The sequence below is a fragment of the Rhinolophus hipposideros genome, assembly GCF_964194185.1.
Source record: "Rhinolophus hipposideros genome assembly, chromosome: 17".
NCBI classification, from domain to species: domain Eukaryota; kingdom Metazoa; phylum Chordata; class Mammalia; order Chiroptera; family Rhinolophidae; genus Rhinolophus; species Rhinolophus hipposideros.
Genome location: NC_138063.1, coordinates 10,769,845 through 10,788,294, shown reverse-complemented (window position 1 = coordinate 10,788,294; position 18,450 = coordinate 10,769,845). Strand labels below are relative to the sequence as shown.

The window sequence follows — 18,450 nt, the reverse complement described above, 5'->3', positions numbered from 1 at the left end:
AGTTTCATCTTGAAAGGGAGTTTTGTTTTTTTCCTCCTATCTTTATACTCCTCCCTTTCTAGCCATTTGTGGTTGACTCCACTGGACCTCTCCTGGGCTTCTGTCCCACAATGTCATTGAGAATATGAAAGAGCTAGAGGATGGTTTGGATGTAATTCTGACAATCCGCATTGTACCATGTTTCCCCGAAAATAAGACCTAGCCGGACCATCAGCTCTAATGCTCCTTTTGGAGCAAAAATTAATAAAAGACCCAGTCTTGTTTTACTATAATATAAGACTGGGTCTCATCTAACATAATATAATTTAAGACTGGATCTTATATTAATTTTTGCTCCAAAAGACATATTAGTGCTGATGGTCCGACCAGGTCTTATTTTCGGGGAAACACGGTCAGACCGGATCAGCTTCCTTGGGCCTCCCCTGGCATGCAGCTTCATTATGCAAACTATCTCGTTCACCAAAGATTGTAGCTTTATGGACATCTTTTCAAGAACAAAAGAAAAACTGCTGAAGCTGCCCCAGTCCTGTGTTATCCCTACCTGTTCCCAGAACTGAGGCATAGTGGTCTCCCTGGCTTCGCCCCTGCTTCTCACTGATGTTTTAAGTCCATTCCAGGTCCCCAGAAATGTTTATCCTATCTGTGAACACAGCTGTTATTATTGTTGTCGTCGTCATCATTGTCATAAGTTGGAATTTTGGATATGAGTTTAGAGCAGGGGTAGCAGGGTCTACAGCATGAACTTTAAGTACAGAAGTTCTCCACTGTCATCATGTATGAATTCTTCGGTTTTCTAGGTGTCTCGGATTGCAGACAGTGAGAAAAGTGTCATGTTGATGCTGGGACGCTGCCTGCCACACATTGTCCCCAACGTCCTGTTGGCAAAGAGAGAGGTGAGACGCAGACAGTATTTCATCCCAGTATTCTCATCACGTTGTCCATTTTTTGTCATTTTGAAGTCTAGTGTTATGTTTTTATTTTGTTAAAGTCTATTACTTGCAATCATAATCTTACTTTTGTGCATGCATCTCTGCTCCTAGAGAATGGTTTTACACCTCTGTCAGGTGAGTTCAGTGAAACTGCATGGTATTCATGGTACTCCAGTTTTGCTTAAAAGCATCATCAGCTTGTGCAACACTAACTATTACTGTAGGTCCATTGATGTGCCATGAACACTGTTCTACGTTACCAGTTAACTAATTTATTTCATCTCTGCTCTTGGTATGATATGCTTGACATGTCTGCAGAAATAGACATTCTATTGAAAATTAACAGGGACTAAAAATGTAACCCTTTTCTTAAATGTACTTGTAGTTCCTTCCCTATTATACGTGTTAATTTTATTGTACCTGGCAATAATCACTTGTCTGATAATGATACAATAGTTATAATATTGACTATAAGAACTTTTGAAAATACCTCTTTGGATTTTCGTATAGCTAACCTGTTATTGACAGATGCTTTAAATGTCCAAAATGCAGTAGCAGATGTATTTTAATACACACAGCCTATGTTATGAGCCGTAAGTACTGTGGAAAGTTCTCTTTACAGTTATATTTAGCCAATAAAAGATTAATGAAAAGTTGTTTAAATGACAGTAGATGATTTATTTGCAAACAAATTTAATTATTTATTTGAATTATTCAGTTTATGAAATCAATTTCCAGTTCACAAAATTTCTTATAAAAAAATGCATTAAGAATATTTTAAAATGTATCATATGACTTTCTTCTGTTATCTTCTTAACATTTACCACTGATTTCAATCCTAATTCATGGGACCTACAGTATGATAGGTATACAGTGCATTCGCAAAATCCATATAAAGCTTATCCTTAATTATCTGTTTAGCACAAGAAATTTGTACTGATCCTCAAGAAAACTTTTATGTCGAGTTTTAAAATCTTTTATTCCTATAGGCATTTTTAATTTTAAAAAGACAAAAATGACTGTTTTCTTACTGATGCTTTCATTTTACCTGTTTAAATACAGTTGTGAGATACTATTAACAAGCATGGAAAATTTTCTATGTCTTGAAGGATCAGTGTCCAATTTCAGATTGTTTTGCAGTTCTGCCTGGCAGAATGGTGTTTGAGCTTCTTTTCCTTTTTCAGCTACATAATCCATGCAATGCATTAATGTTTGCATCCCTCTTACTATGTTTCCTTCATGTAATCTTTAAAATATTACAGAAACCTAATTGTTATGAAATGCAGTGTAAGCTTTTTCATTTTAATTTTTCTCTTTTTTATCATGAAAGACTCTACCACCAAAACCTGATTGTACTGCATGAAGTATTTATAAATTTGCATCATCAGTAATCAAATACATTATATATGTAAATATATATATAAACATATATACACATACATGCATATATACACACGTATATTTTATTTGTGGTATGATGTTTACTTTTCTGGCTGATTTTATTTTTTTATATTTAAAAAATACATATTATTTCATGAAGAGTTAATCGTTTATATTGTGTATTTAATTATTTGTACCTTATTCTGTTTTATCAGAAAGTTTACCATTTATAACATACGAAAGTTGTATTCCCTTAAAATTAAGTTGGTAAATAAGAAGTATGTGTTGGTTTGCTTTGAAACCAATCCCAGGACATAAAAGGACAAAAGTTTTATTTCATTTTATCCTTTGATATTGGGTTACTTTTATTTAATATTTTACCTTTGTTCCTTAAATCTATATTTTTAAACAGGTCTTGTGATTGAAAGATTAATATTTTGAGTTTTTTTAATTTCTCAAGTTTTATATGTTCTCTTACCAGTATTACCATATTCTCTTACACACTTTCTATTGGTGTGTAAATGGAATCAAAATGTCCTTCAGTAAACTGATTGGTCATAGTACTATCCTAGCTAATTAAATAAATAAAACATTGGAAACAGGGTTTAAAGTTTTATTAAAAGAATACATTACATGGTTTAATTCTTTTTAAATACAAAAAGATAAACAACAAAAAATTCCTGTCCCTAAGCCACCATCTCACAGGCAATATATTTTACCAGCTTCTAGTGCGTTCTTTCAAGTCCTTTGCCCATTTTTAATTTGGATTGTTTGTCTTTGTTTTTGAGTTCTAAGAGTTCTTACAATTCTGGGTATTAAATCCATATTGCATATGTGATATGTAAATATTTTCTCCCATTGTGTAGATTCTTTCCACATTCTTGATAATGTACTTTGTTGGACAAATGTTTTTCATTTTTTTGAAGTCTGTTTCTCTATTTTTTTATTTTGTTGCTTGTGTTTTTGGTGTTAAACCTAAGAATCTGTTGCCAAATCTGAGGTCAGGAATATTTACTTGATTTTATGTTTTCTTCTAGTAGTTTTATTGCTTATAGCCCTTATATTTGGGTCATTGATCCATTTTCAGTTATTTTTGGTATATGGAGAAAGGAAGGGATCCAACTTTATTCTTTTCATGTGGTTATCTAGTTGTCCTACTACCATTTGTGGAAGAGAAAATTGTTTCCCCATTGAAAGGTCATGGAACCTTTGTCAAAAATCAATTAGCTGTAGATGTTTGGATTTATTTCTGAACATTCAGTTCTATTCCATTGGTCTTTATATTTATCCTTATGCCTGTACCACTCTATTTTGATTACTGTAGCTTTGTGTAAGTTTTGAAATTGGGAAGTATGTGTCCTCCTATCTTGGTTTGTTTTTGTTTGTTTTTTTCAGTATTGTGAGCTGTTCAGGGCCTCTTGCAATTCCATATGAATTTGATGCTCAGCCTCATTTCTGCAATAAAGATCATTGGAATTTTGATAGGGATTATACTGAATCTGTAGATCACTTTGGGGAGTATTGCCATTCTAACAACATGAAGTCTTCCAGTACATGGACATGGGATTTTTTTTTTCTGTTTATTTATGTCTTTAATTTCTTTTGGCAATGTTTTGTAGTTTCCAGTACACAAGTCTTTCACTTCCTTGTTTAAATTGATTCCTAGATGTTTTATTCTTTTGGATGCTATTATAAATGGAATTGTTTTCTTAATTTTCTTTTCAGGTTGTTCATTGCTGGTATATAGAAACAAAGTTGATAAATTGTGTGTTGATCTTGTACCTTGCAACTTTACTGAATTTGTTTATTAGCTCTAGTGGATTCTGTGAAAATATATATCATGTTATCTGCAACTAGAGATAGTTTTTCTTCCTTTACTATTTGGATAGCTTTTATTTCTTCCTCTTGCTTAATTGGTCTGGCTAGGACTTCTAGTACAATGTTGATTAGCCATGTTTTGAGAAAGCAGATATCCTTATCTTGTTTCTGCCCTTGGGGGTAAAGCTTTCAGTCTTTCACCATTGAATGTGATGCTGGCTGTGGATTTCTCATAAATACCCTTTAATTTTATTTTTTTTAATTATAAAACATTTTTTATATTAGTTTCAAGTTAGGAAGTTTTTTTCTATTCCTATTTTGCTGAGTGTTTTTGTCATGAAAGGATGTTGAATTTTGTTTGTCAAATGTTTTTTCTGCATTGATTGAAATGATGGTTTGTTTCCTTTTGTTCCTATTGATGTGGTATAATACAATGATTGATTTTTCATATGTTGAACCACCCTTGCATTCCTGGGATTAGTATTACTTGGTCATGGTGTATAATCGTTTTGATGTGTTCTCAGATTTAGCGGTATTTTATTGCACATTTTTGCATCTAAATTCATAAGGGATGTTGGCCTATAGTTTTCTTTTTGCTCTCTCTCTGTCTGGTTTTGATATCAGGCCAATGATAGTCTCGTAGACTATGTTAGAAATTTTTCATCATTTGTTTTTTGGAAGAGTTTGAATGGGATCAGTATTTCTTCTTTAAATGTATTTTAGAATTCACCAGTGAAGCCATCTGATCCTGGAACTGTTTTTGTTGGGATATTTTTTATTAATGATTCAACCTCTTTGCTTGTTACAGGTCTATTAATACTCTATTTCTTCTTGAATCAGTTTTGGTAATTTATGTGATTTCAGGAATTAGTTAATTTTATCTTGATTATTTGTTGGTGAACCATTATTTGTCCTGTTCACTTACAATCTTTTTAATTTTTGTAAGATTGATACTAATGTCCCCACCCTCATTTCTGATTCTAATTATTTAGATCTTTCTTTTTTCTTAGTCAGTCTTGCTGAAGGTTTGTCAGATTTGTTGATCTTTCCAAAGAACTTTTGCTTTTGTTGATTTTCTCTGTTGTTTTTCTTACCTACATTTCATTTATCTTTGCTCTAATAGTTATTGTTTTCTTCTTTCTGCTGGCCTTGGGTTTAGTTTGTTCTTTATCTAGTTCCTTAAGGTGTGAAGCAAGGTTGTTGATTTGGGATCTTGCTTTTTTTAATATAGGCATTTATAACTATAAATTTCTCTCTGAGTATTACTTTTGCTATATCTCATTAAGTTTTGGTATGTTGTGTTTTTCGTTTTCATTCATTTCAAAGTATTTTCTAATTTTCTCATTGATCTCTTTTGACCTATTGGTTATTTACAGAGTGTGTTGTTTGATATCTACTTATTTATGAGTTTCCCAGTTTCCCTTCTGTTACTGATTTTTAATTTAATTCCATGTGGTTGGAGATGATACTTGGTATGATTTCAATCTTCCTAAAATTTATTGAGAATTGTCTGTGGCTTAACATATGGTCTATCCTTGGGAATGTTCCATGTGCACTTAAGAAGAATGTACTTTCTGCTGTTGTCAGGTGGAGTGTTGTGTGTACGTGTCTATTAGGTCTAACTGTTTTATAGTGTTCAAATCTCCTACTTTACTGATCTTCTCTCTAGTTGTTCTATCCATTATTGAAACTGGAATACTGACGTCTCCTACAGTTATTGTAGAACTGTATTATATTCTTTCAGATATTGTTTACCTGTATAAACAAACTCAAATATATGACCTTTTTTCCATGACTTACACAAATAATACTTTTAAAGTCATACTGTATGCACTGTTCCCCACTTTGCTTTTTTCCATGTAACATTATGTTTTGTATATTTCTTTATCAGTATATAAAGAACTTTCTCATTGTTAAGGCTGCATAATAGCTAGTCTTTTAATCAAATTTTAACCTGTTTTAAGTGAGTGTTTTTCAAACTTTATTGACCATGTATACTCTCACTGGACATTTTAAATCATGTGGCAGTATACAATTACATATATAATTAATATAAAAATTTTATAAATCAAGTCTTTGCCTTTACTAATTACAAAATGGTAAAATAGAAGATAATCAATATCAAGGATGATTTTATAAATATTTTTAAAACAATAAAGAATATACCTAAGTAAACAATAAAAAAAAATGCTCTTCATGGCCCATTCAATTGATTTTGTGACCCACTGTTTTAAAAGGAATCGCATAAAAGTTAATTAAAACTGTCTAATAAATTAAACGTTTTATTTTTTATAAAAGTGAAAAAGCAGTCAATATAGATATTAGTGTTATTGGTTTCTGTTTTTTAAAAGAAAACTAACTACCTCATTCGACTTTCAGGTCTCAATTATAACATTTTCTAAATATAGCAGACCATGTGTCAAATGTAAGATGCCATTGATTATAACATTTACATACCTTTAAGAAAGAAAAAGAATTTCGATAAAATTGTTCATGCTCTCCGTTATAAGATACCAATTTCAGACATGATGAAAAGTGAAAAAAAAATTCCTCCTATGTTCTTTGAAGTATTGATGATCACTTTTTATCAGCTTATATTTTAAAAGACTTCCTTTTTTATTCATTTTGAGAGAAAAAAATTAACTAGTTTTCTATATGTGACTTATGTAGTAGTTCACTTTAATGGATTGGCTGAGGTACTTGAATCTTTCAAACCAAATTACAGAATAAACATATTTGTCCTTTGATCTATGCATATAGCAAATAGGCTAAATAAGTTGATATTTTTACAATTTGCCGCTTCTATCAATGTATTTGAAAGGGAAATTCTGTAATTTAAAAAAAAGATTTCATAAAGGATTACTTCTAAAAGCAGTTTTATAATGCTAAGTTAGAAAAGTAAAGGAGAAGGAAGCAAGAAGCCTGTGCCGTGAATGGGGGTGGGACAAGTAGAAATGGCAAATGAGTCCAAGCTTTCCATTTGGGATGTTGAAGACATTCCGAAATGAGATTGGTGATGGTTGCACAACTCTGAATAGACTAAAATTTACTGAATGTACATTAGAAATGGGTGAATTTTATGATAAAAATATCTCATTAAAGCTGTAAAAAAAAAAAAAAGGAGAGAACCAATCCTCAAAAAGTTTTAAAAGTAGTTAGTAAAGATCTGTAATCTCTGAGAAACCAAACTCTGTTATTTTACATTGCCATTCATATTTGCCCCATGGTAAATGTTTTGCCTTATGAGTAATAGCCCCAGATAATTATAAAGTAAACAGGCTTGTTCCATCTTCTATACTTGTTGTGTGTTTTAATTTGGGGAATAAATCCCATTCGTTCAGTAATTTTTTAGCAGTATCATAGCTTTTAGTCATCTGAGTATTCTTGTTAGTATTCCTAAAGGTTGAGCACCAGGAATTATAGATATAAATAATTCTAAGATTAGTTATTTTAGCAACTTTTGAAGTGTTTAACTTTGCCAGAGGTGGGTAATCTTGTTTCTTCGTTATGTGAGTCTTTTTGATGTTCTTTACTTTTTTCTTTACATGTTACCATCTTCGGTACTAAAGAGTAAATCGAAACTGGAACGCTTCTAGCTCCCAGTCCAACGTTCTCAGTTTAGCACATCTGTAGCCGTATTTCAGTTAAAAATTTCTCTATGTTCATGTATGACATAAACCTCCTTTTTGATTAAGGATCACTAAGGTTCATATTTAAAAAACAAAAAAAGAAAAAATGTAAGGCACAAAGAATAAACAGCAACACAGTTATTTGTGTATGCTTGCTTTTGAGATGAAGCAGCTAAGGGTTAGGAGGAAGCAAGAAAACCTTCGGGAGAGAAAGATCTGACATGAGGGGATAATACAAATAAAATATTTAGGGCCTTTCTTGATGTTTAGGCATGAAAATATTTTCTTCTTTTGTTCATGCCTTCTAGAATAACTCCTTTTTCACCCTTAAGGCCCGACTCTCAGTGGAATGTGCTGATGATGCGCTGTCTTCGTCCTCTTATCAGTGTCTTTGGCTCTTAGCCTACATGGAATCCTTTAAGGATTAGGATAGTCCTTAGAATTAATTTAGGTCTCCTACCCAAATATTTTATAAAAGGTTGTTTATTTTCTCCTACAAAGTCAAGACTGATCCATCAAGTGTCATATTAAGCCTCTAGTGAAAACATTACTTAACAATATAGGAGATATATACATATATATACGTGTATATATATACACATATATATGTATATATATATTCTGTTTTCCATTCCTACTGAAAAATTATTTTTCCTAATTATTTTTTTTTCCTTTTCAATTAGTCACTAAAACCTACAGAGGTGCCCAAATAGAAAACGACAGCATAAATGTTTTAAATTTGTTTTTACTGCTCAGATATATTCTTAGCTCTTCTTATTTACATTTTTGTACCTTCAATTTAAGATTTATATCAGGTAATTATAATTTTTAAATAATATGTAAAGACTTTAGAAATAATGAAAAGGGACTTCATGCCTTTCAGCTTCATGTCTTTTTCAATCAACACAAAAAAATCCTATCATCTGTTTCTAAGAGAGTGTCTTCAAAATGGGAAGCTACTTCTGAAGTGTAGACTGTTCTTCAGGGTATCATGCATTACTCCATAGTAATGAATTCCTTTTTTGAATCGGCTGGCACTCTTTGGTAGGGAAGGAGGTAGATGGGAAAAATAAATGGGAGTAGGAAGCATTCTGCCCTTCTTAATAATACTATACCATAGTGACTTTTTAAAAAATACCTGCAAAATATTGTTTTTATAACATAGAGGATTTCTCTCCAAAAGTATTTTATCACTTTTGGGCTTTTATTCTCATTAGATTTGAAAATCCATTCCAAAATGGAAAACATTAATATCTTTTGAATATATTTTAGAATTTTGTCTTAATATAATTAAAATATGAAACTTTAATAAATTTTCAAATGTCTCTTTGAAAGAAATAAACTTTTGTATATTACTATTCTACAAAATAGTGAGTTTACCTCTGCATATTGAATGTGTCACAAACAAAATATTGTTAAAATTTTCAATTTCAAATAAAACATTTCTAATGGTCTTTTCATTTAGCTATCCAGTTATATGCTAAGGTTACAAAATTATTAATTACATCTCATCTTAAAGACAGATTATATTGTACTTGTGGAAGTAGGAAGACTTGTCTTTATTTTCTGTTATCTTTTTAAGTTTTAAAATACAACTTTTGCAAGTTTTGTTTAAAAACACTTTCCAAATTAAAATGACTATATCAGGTTGTAGTAAGATGGAATGTTATCTAGTGTAAATAGTAGTAGACTCTTGGGAAGTATTGGATAAGAAAATAAGGTTAGTACCTTTTTTGAATCTTAAGTACCTTTATTACAATGTGATTTGCACCTTCTGCACAACCAACCATAAATACATGTTTCATTGTTTTCTCTTGAATATCAACAAAATTAAAATTTGCCCTTTTGTACACTGAGGTTTATTTCACTTTAAATGTCCATTTAAGAATACTCTGGCGGGGGGAAAGAATATTCTGCAGTGCATTTCACTTTGAATTTTTGCACCTTCGTGTTTCTTTAGGAGTTGATCCCCCTCATACTGTGTACAGCATGCCTACATCCTGAGCCTAAAGAGAGAGATCAGCTCCTCCACATACTTTTCAATTTGATCAAGAGGCCAGATGACGAGCAAAGGTGGGTATGACTGCTTCTTTGGGAAATAAGGAAAATGTTGACTTACTAATTTGACATCAAAATTAGCATTTTAACCTAAATGCCTTCTTTCCAATACCTATTTTAATAGACAGGAAACACTGGCCCTACTCACAATGGTCTGAAATATTTTTACTCATGTTATTCCAGTGACTTATGCTGAATTCGTACAGTTTTGGTATTAATTACCTTTGGACTTCTAATTCAAATATTTCTTTGTCTTTGTCTTTCACATGTGACTTCTAAGAAGACCAAAATCTTCCTTCCCTTTTCCACAGCTGAACTAGATGCATCATGGCCTCTTAATAGTTAAGCTTTACAAGAAATAAAATATTTAATATATGAATTTCTGGATCACTGGGCTCTCTGTACACCAATTGCTGTGTGGCTAGAGGGATATACAGTGTTCTGTTTGTGTGAGTCCTGAGTCAGAAACCCACGCCAAGGATGCCTGAGTGGAGAAATGAGTTATGCCCGAGGGTGGTGAGGGGAAGGGACATACATCAGACTGACTTTCCAGAAAAGGAGGAATGATCTTTGATCAAACAACGATAGGTGTCTACTCAGAAAACAAAACTGTTAATACTACCGTAAGTAAAGCTGTACAAGTGTGAAGTGAACAAAACATCCTGGTGGATGGCTATGCAGACTAAGCACCAGATGGATAAAATTTGGCTGTTGAAATGTTTGTCTGTGTTACGATTTTCTATCTTAATGAAAAAACTTTTTCTTATACCTTTGCAAAACAATAGAATTGTACTTTATGATTAGATAATTTTATGGAATTTCAATACTTGTTTTAATGACTGTTAAAATTTTTACTTCCTCTGAAAATGTTGGAAAATCATAAGAGTGAACTTACTAATTAAATAACCTGTATTGTATTGTCATTTTTAGATTTGCAAGGCAAAGACTTTTAGATCTATAATAGCTGGCTTTCATACTCTGCGGGTAAAGCTAACAGCTGCCACCTGGTGGCCAAAGTACCTATTAGCCTTCCTTCAGGTCAAGATATGTCAGAAATTGAGCACCTTTGTCCACACTGAAATCTTTCACAGAAATCTTTTTCACAGAAAAAGATTTCACACTGAAATCTTTTACAGAAACACAATTATTTATTAAAATAATCTAATTAATTGATGAACTATATAGAATATGAATAAGAAATTAACAATGCAAAATTTTTAAGTTAGCATAATGTATTTGACATGCAATTAGTTATCATTTTTCCTTACTTAATGATCTCAGACTTCTTTGATCGTATCCTAAGAAAAACTGGATTTTATGCTCGGTAATAGTGCTTTTTACCAGTTCTTTCCTAACAACCATAATTGACACCATATTTCTAGCTTTGTCACATACTAGGCAAGCAATCCCTGTCCTGTGATTTTTCCGTAAGTAGGAACAACATTTATTTTTGCTATCACTGGGGCCTGTTTCTAATGCTGTTAATAATCTGCAGGCCATCTGACCTTTTCTATTTTCAACTGTATGTCAAAGTTCTCATTTTTGTTTTAGAATTGTGAATCTTACCTCTGCTGACTAAGAAATTTGTTTTGAGGGGCCTAACATTTCAGTAAGTTTGTACATCTCTGGTATAGCGATGGTGAATCAGGATTCAAAGTCATTTCACATGAAGTTCCTATATAAGTATACACTTCTTACAAGTGTTTGAAATGCTTAATTTCACCAGCTTATTTACTGCACTTATCAAACATTTGTGGATCCTATGTATATGCCTTCTCATTATTTTAAAACACTGGTGGGGGGAGAAACAGTGATCAGATATTAGGTCATTTTCATCAGTGAGCAGGCAACTAAAGTGCTGTATGTAAAGCTTGGGGATTTCTTTCCATTTTCCTTTTATTTACATTATTTGCCTTCCTAAAGTTGAAGAAAGTGAAAAGGCAAAAGAAGACTGGAGAAGCAAGCATGTCAGACAATGGCATCACTATGAGGGGGGATCAGATTATTACATGGTTGTGGTGAGAAGAAGCAACATACAATGAAGATGTATTGGCTCAGCATTTCCCTCACTGCTGTCCAGGTGTTCTCTGTCTGTCATTCTCCTGAGAGAACAGTTAGAGCCAATTTGGCAAAACTAAACAGAAATTTAAAGTTATTCTGCACTTAGAGTTAAACCGACATATTTTGAGAAACAGCAATGAGAAATGCCTGGGCTTGAAGTACAGATTTTATCATTAATATGAATTAAAGATTCTATTTTGGTTTTCCTTGAAGTTGAATACTTTAAAACATCTATTGAAAACATACTTTTCATCCCATCAGGTTTTACTGTTTTAAAGTCTTAGACAATCAAAATGAAAAAAAAAATCACAATTCTTCATTTTAAAGTCACTTGAAATGGAACTTCATTCTGACGAGTGAAAAATCTTACTTAAAATTGTATAGTCTTTTTCTGTTACAGATCAGTTCAAGTGAAGTTATTGTATTAGTTATTTATGTATTGTTCTGTAAAAAATTACCCCAAAAGAAAGTGGTTTAAAATGACACTCATTTTTATATTATAATTTATATGACTCAGTGAATCTGGGTCCTCTGCTTCAGGGTCTCTTCTAAGGCTGTGATCAAGGTGTTGGCTAAAGCTGTAGGCATCTCAAGTCTCAGCTAGGGAAGGATTTGCTTCTGAGCTCATGCACATGATTGGTCGTTGGCAGGATTCAGTTTCTCATGGGTTTTTGGACTGAGGGTCTCAGTTCCTAGCTGGCCTGCAACATGGCAGCGTACTTCATCAAAGGACATCACAGACTTTTATAACCTAATCTCAAGTGACATCCCATCACTTTGGCCATAATTCTGTCCATTAGGAGCAAATCATTAGGTTCAGTCTACATTCAAGGAGATGGGATTGCACAAGGGCTGGAATATCGGGAGATAGACATCATTGGGAGCTATGTCAGTCACTGCCTACTAGTTGTCTTGGGTGCAATACCAAAAATTCTCATTTAAGAAATGTCATTTTACTGACGCGATGCCATAGTTTTTAATTATAGAAATACTGGGGGAATAATCACTGATTGTTTTAGTAGCTAGAAACTGAGGATCAGTAGAAGCTGAAGCATTGGACATATAACCTCAGAATGTATATGTTTTCATGAAAGTTAATTTAGGAGGTTATGAGTTTCAGCATCACACAAATAGAGAATCCCTTCACATCATGTCTCACAAATGGTGTTGCCACTGCTGGAGGAACTAGTCAAGGAACTCACTATCTTCTTGGAGTCTAGTCTTTTGTTGGAAAAGCTAATTTGATTGTACAAAAATACTGTACTTCATGTGAATTACAGAGCTGACCCTTTTTAATCCTTTGTCCTACTTGTGCTTTCTAATGCAAATACGAGTTTTTATTCATATTGTTTTCAGGCAAATGATACTGACCGGCTGCGTGGCATTTGCACGTCATGTTGGACCAACGCGTGTAGAAGCTGAACTTTTACCACAGTGCTGGGAGCAGGTAAATCATTATTGAGTTTTCCCCAGCTATTATATTCCAGTTTTAACAAATGTTCACATCTTCTTTCTCAAATGCCATTAGGAAAATGTGGGATACAAATTGTGCTGCTGTTTCTGTACCCCTGCACAGTGATTTAATAGTGCTTATCCCAGAATGCTCTGGGATGCTTTGCTTTATTCATTCTTCCAACAAATGCTTAAGAAACACTAGTTCCAGTGGTACAGTGGGGAATAAAAGACAAAGCCATCCTAACGGATAAGAGTAAACAAATATATTACACGATGTTTTGTAGTGTTAAAACTGTGAAGAAAATAAAGCAAGATAAGGGTTAGGGAGTGATGGGGAATGCTATTTGAGAAAGGGCAGTCAGAGAAGGAATCTTTGAGGAAGTGATGTTTAGGCAAGGATCTGAATGAAGTGAGAGAGACTACAAATACAAAAGCCCTGAGATGAGAGTATAGCTGAGGAGTTCAAGGAAGAGCAAGAAGGTGAGAGAGAGAGAGAGAGAGAGAGTGTGTGTGTGTGTGTGTGTGTGTGTGTAGGGAGGTGGGGAGGTAATAGAAATAATTTGTATATCGACGTATACTTGTATATATTATAAATATACACAGAATATAAAGTGTTAACCTTTGATCTACGTGGATTTTTGTATATATAATTCAAGTCACTATTTAGTAACAAATATTTTTGGTTTTATATTGAATTGTAATATTCCAGTCCTCTGTAGAACACAGAATCATTGATTTTTCTAGACTTAAGGTCATGTAATTAAGCAGCTTATATTTCCATCCTTAAAAAATGGATTTCTTATGTATGAAGACAAATTTCATGGCCTTATTTATAATAGCATACTCACTTATTCTTAAAAAAAATTGGTGTCTGGAATATCACTAAACTCTGTGGTCTTTTAGAATTCTATTCCCAGTTTCTTTGAATATTTACTTTTTTTCTTTAAAATTTAGTGAAGTTATATCTACATTTCGTATATAAAGTGAACATTATACACATATAGTCATAATTATCTCTGACAATCCTTTATGCCATCTATAGATTATAGTGCATACTAACTTAAGGTGAGGCTTTAATCATTGAGCCAATTTGGAAACAGCATATACTACTCTGAATTTGCAGTTCTGTATAGTTATTCATATGTACACTTAATTTTTTATAGTTTTTTTCCATTTTCTTTCCTTTTTAAGCTTTATTGAGGTGCAGTTCATATACCGCACAATTCACCCATCTTTTTAAAATGTATAAATTCAGTGGTTCAGTTTTTAGTATATTCACAGAGTTGCACAACCATCACCAACTTGAGAAACCAACTTGTTTCTCATAGTTCAATATTGTTTTGACTATTCTGGGTCCCTTGAATTTTCATATGAATTTTAGGATCAGCCCATCAATTTCTGCAAAGAAGCCAGCTGGAATTTGCATAAGGATTGCTTTAAACCTGTAGATCGATTTGAAGAGTATTGCCATCCTAACAATAGTAAGCCTTTCAATCCATTAATTTAGGATCTTTTCCCATTTACATAGGTCTTTTGTGGGCTCTTCCTTTTAAATTTTTTTCAACAATGTTTTATAGTTTACAGAATATAATTTTGCACTGTTTTAACTTATTCCTAAGTATTTTATTCTTTTTGATACTGCTGTAAATAGAATCTTCTTAATTTTATTCTGTTTGTTGCTAGTCTATAGAAATACATTTGATTTTTGTATGTACATTTAATTTTGAGACTAAAGAAAAGCAAAATGAAAGTTTATGTATAGCACGCTTTGACATTCAAACCATTCTAGTACTTTGAGGTTTCTATTTCTGAATTTAATTCAGAGATGTCAGTTATAAACATCTCTGCCACCACCTCCTCTGTAACCTGAGTACACATGGATATCGGGAATCTATTTAGCTGCCTACCTCCAGTTTGTTGCCCAATGGATTGCTGTATAATTTATTTTCTTAATTTTAGGCATCCAATACATTAATGAATTATGTCACCTTTTCATGTGGGAATATGAAAACAGATATACTTTTCCAGTCAAAGAAAATTTTATGTTCTATGAAGAAGACATATGGGAACAAAACCCAGCATGTGTCTTTTTGTGTTGCTGTGTTATTTTTTGTTATGGCTCAGTGTAGTCATCACAATAGCAAAGCCTCCTCATTCCACATATGCAAATACAAATGGATTGAAGTCTGCTTACTTTAAAATCACTAGTCAAGGGCTCTGGTTAAACCATTGATTAACTTACTTCCTAATGCCTCAGGTAAAAAAGAGGACTGATGAATCATTCCTGGCATATATTATAGATCAATATCTATAATAGCCGAAAGCTGGGTTTTGCACATTTAAAAATATACTAATGTTGCTAGGGAAGGAGCAAGTTGCTCCTGACGTCCTAAGGAAAGCTGTCTTAGTAAGCCCACAACCTCCACACACCTTGCCAAATTCTTATCTTTGCTTTATCCCTCTCTCTTTAACAGATAACCCCTGTGACCTCGTTTTTTTAGGTTCTCCCTGACTCCCTTATTCCTGATGCAGGTATACACAGGGATTCCCAGAAGTGGGAAAAAAAGAAGCTTCATCACACTCTTAACAGGACTTGTGAAAAAAGTAATGCTCTGTTGAGGGAAGGGACGGTATGTTATTCATGCTTGATTTCTGTTTTACTCCAGATTAATCACAAATACCCAGAGAGACGACTACTTGTGGCAGAATCCTGTGGAGCCCTGGCACCTTACCTTCCTGTAAGAATTATCGTTTTTTTCTTAAACTCTGTTTTTTCCTTTTCAATAATACAGAAACCTTGAATCGAATGTCTTATACATTTTAATCCAAATTCTCCTAGGGCATACTCCTAATAAAGGAAAAAGATGAGTCAAAAAGAAAAGGCTCACCTTGATACAATAGGTCCACTAACCATTGATTTTGCAAGAGTATAAATATATTAAATGGTATCAGCAGTTCTCAGCGTGTGGTCTGAGTACACTGGGGGCTTCCTTGAGACCTTTCAAAGAAGTCCATGAGGTGAGAATTATTTTCATGATAATATTAAAACAGTTTTTATCTCTTTCTGTTTCGACATTTACACCATTGGTGCAAAAGTTGTAAAGGGCAGTAGTGGCAGTGCGTCGTTAAGCAGTGATGAGGGCACCCAAATATACTGACTATCATACTCATCACTGCCAGGCACGTGCAGAAAAAGCCAGTTTCTCTTAAAAATAAGCTTGATGAATCAGTTAAATTATTCTCATTCTACTAAATTTTGACCCTTCAGTATGCATCTTTTTAATATTCTCTGTGATAAAATGGAAAATACCAATATCAAGCCCCTTTGCTGAGGTTTGATGGTTGTCTCATGAAAGGCACTCTGAATGGTTTGGGTTGTGAGCTGAACCAGCCACTTTTTTTCGTGGGATACTGATTTTATTTGACAGACCACTGATTGACAAACAAACTGTGGTTATTCAGAGTTGGGTATTTGGCAGACATTTTCATGGGAATGAATGAAATGAGCTTGTCAGTTCAAGAGAAACAAGTAGATGGCATTTACTGCCAAGAATAAAATTGGAACTTTTAAGTGAGAACAAGAATTTTGGAAAACTTGTATCTGACACTATGACAGTGACCGTTTCTAAGCATGTAAACACTTTTCTGAGGGGATCAGTGGTGATATTAAAAATTGTTATTTTTTTGAGATTATAATAAAATCTGTCAATATTGAAGAACATCTGCATAACTCCATGGTCCAATATTTCTCCAATGACCAGTGTGAATACTCAAAATCATGCTTGGGTGAAAAATAGAAGCAAGGTTCAAGATAGACCAATGGAATTTAATATATCAGAGTTGAAAGAGCTTAATAGCAACAAATTATATCATTTTTTCAGATTCCACACTGCAACTAACCTTTAAGAAACTACCATTTGTCCAGTTCGAGTGTAGAATCAAAATGTCTATTTATATCAGAAAAGGCTATTAAAATACTCTTCCATTTTTCAATTTCATGCCTATGTGAGGCTAGATTTTTTTTTAAATACTTCAGCCAAAACAACATAATCACAATTGAATACAAAGCAGGTACGAAAGTCTACGTATCTTAAGTCAGACATTAAAGAGATTTGCAGCAAAATGTAAAACGACACCATTCTTCTCACTAATTTTTTGTTTTATAAAGTTATTTTCATTAAAATGTTATTCTTGTTAACCTAATGAGCTTATTGTTATTTTAAAATGAATTGATACATATTTATAAATTTCTCAGTTTTAATTTCTAATATGATAAATGTCAGTAGATATTACCCACCCAAACAAAAGCTGTTTGACATGCTCATTAATTTTTAAATGACTGAAGGTATCCTGCCACCAAAAAATGAGAACCATTGGACTATTGTTCTCTTTTAGGTATCTTCCCATTGGTCCAGGGCTTAGAAGGGGTCGAGGGATGTGGCGACATCACAGTTATTTTAATTTAAACAACCATAGTTTAAAGCAAAGCTTGACAAACTACAGGCTGGAGGCCAAATCTAGTCTACAGCCTGTTTTTGTAAATAGTTTTACCGGAGCACAGCCACACCCATTTGTTGATGGATTGTCTGTCTGCTTTCACACTACACCAGCAGATGTGAGGAGATGCAATAGACCAGCTGGCCCTTTACAGAAAGTGTGCTGACCCCTACCTAAAGGGTCATTTTTGTAAGATTATTCTTTTAAAAAGTACAAAAAATGGAATTGTACAATAATGCATGAGCTATTTATGTTGTTTACTGTTAACCTCGTATTCTTCAGTGAAGAGTGAGAAACCAATCGTCAGACGATCGCCCTTTAAAAAAGTAATATTTATAATGGCTTTTTTATTCAGAAAAATATAAAGAAAAAATGGATAGTCCATAGTTTCACTCCCAGTAACAATTTTTTTGTTGTTGTTAAAAACACGTTTTTATATAGTACAGAAAAGAATAAAATGAAAATCAGACTTCCTTCCTTGGCCCCTAGTCATCCTCTCCAAAGGTATCTATCTACTGTTAATAGTTTTTAATTCTTACAGAAAATAAAACTTTGTGCTTATACCCACTTGCATTTTTAAAATGTTCTTACCCAAAAGTAATCACAGGATATATAACGTTCTG

The 18,450-nt window shown here is 33.0% G+C and overlaps 1 protein-coding gene across 5 annotated transcripts in view; it reads left to right on the top strand.

Moving 5' to 3' along the window:
- The window catches only part of RELCH (RAB11 binding and LisH domain, coiled-coil and HEAT repeat containing), a 91,063-nt gene that overhangs the window by 34,718 nt on the left and 37,895 nt on the right, over window positions 1-18,450 (top strand). For all 5 annotated transcript variants that reach the window (XM_081078092.1, XM_081078095.1, XM_081078094.1 and 2 more), the window contains 4 exons: window positions 798-893; window positions 9,717-9,829; window positions 13,232-13,322; window positions 15,997-16,068. In XM_081078092.1, the coding sequence (XP_080934218.1) occupies window positions 798-893; window positions 9,717-9,829; window positions 13,232-13,322; window positions 15,997-16,068 (372 nt within the window). The remainder of the gene's footprint in view (window positions 1-797; window positions 894-9,716; window positions 9,830-13,231; window positions 13,323-15,996; window positions 16,069-18,450) is intronic.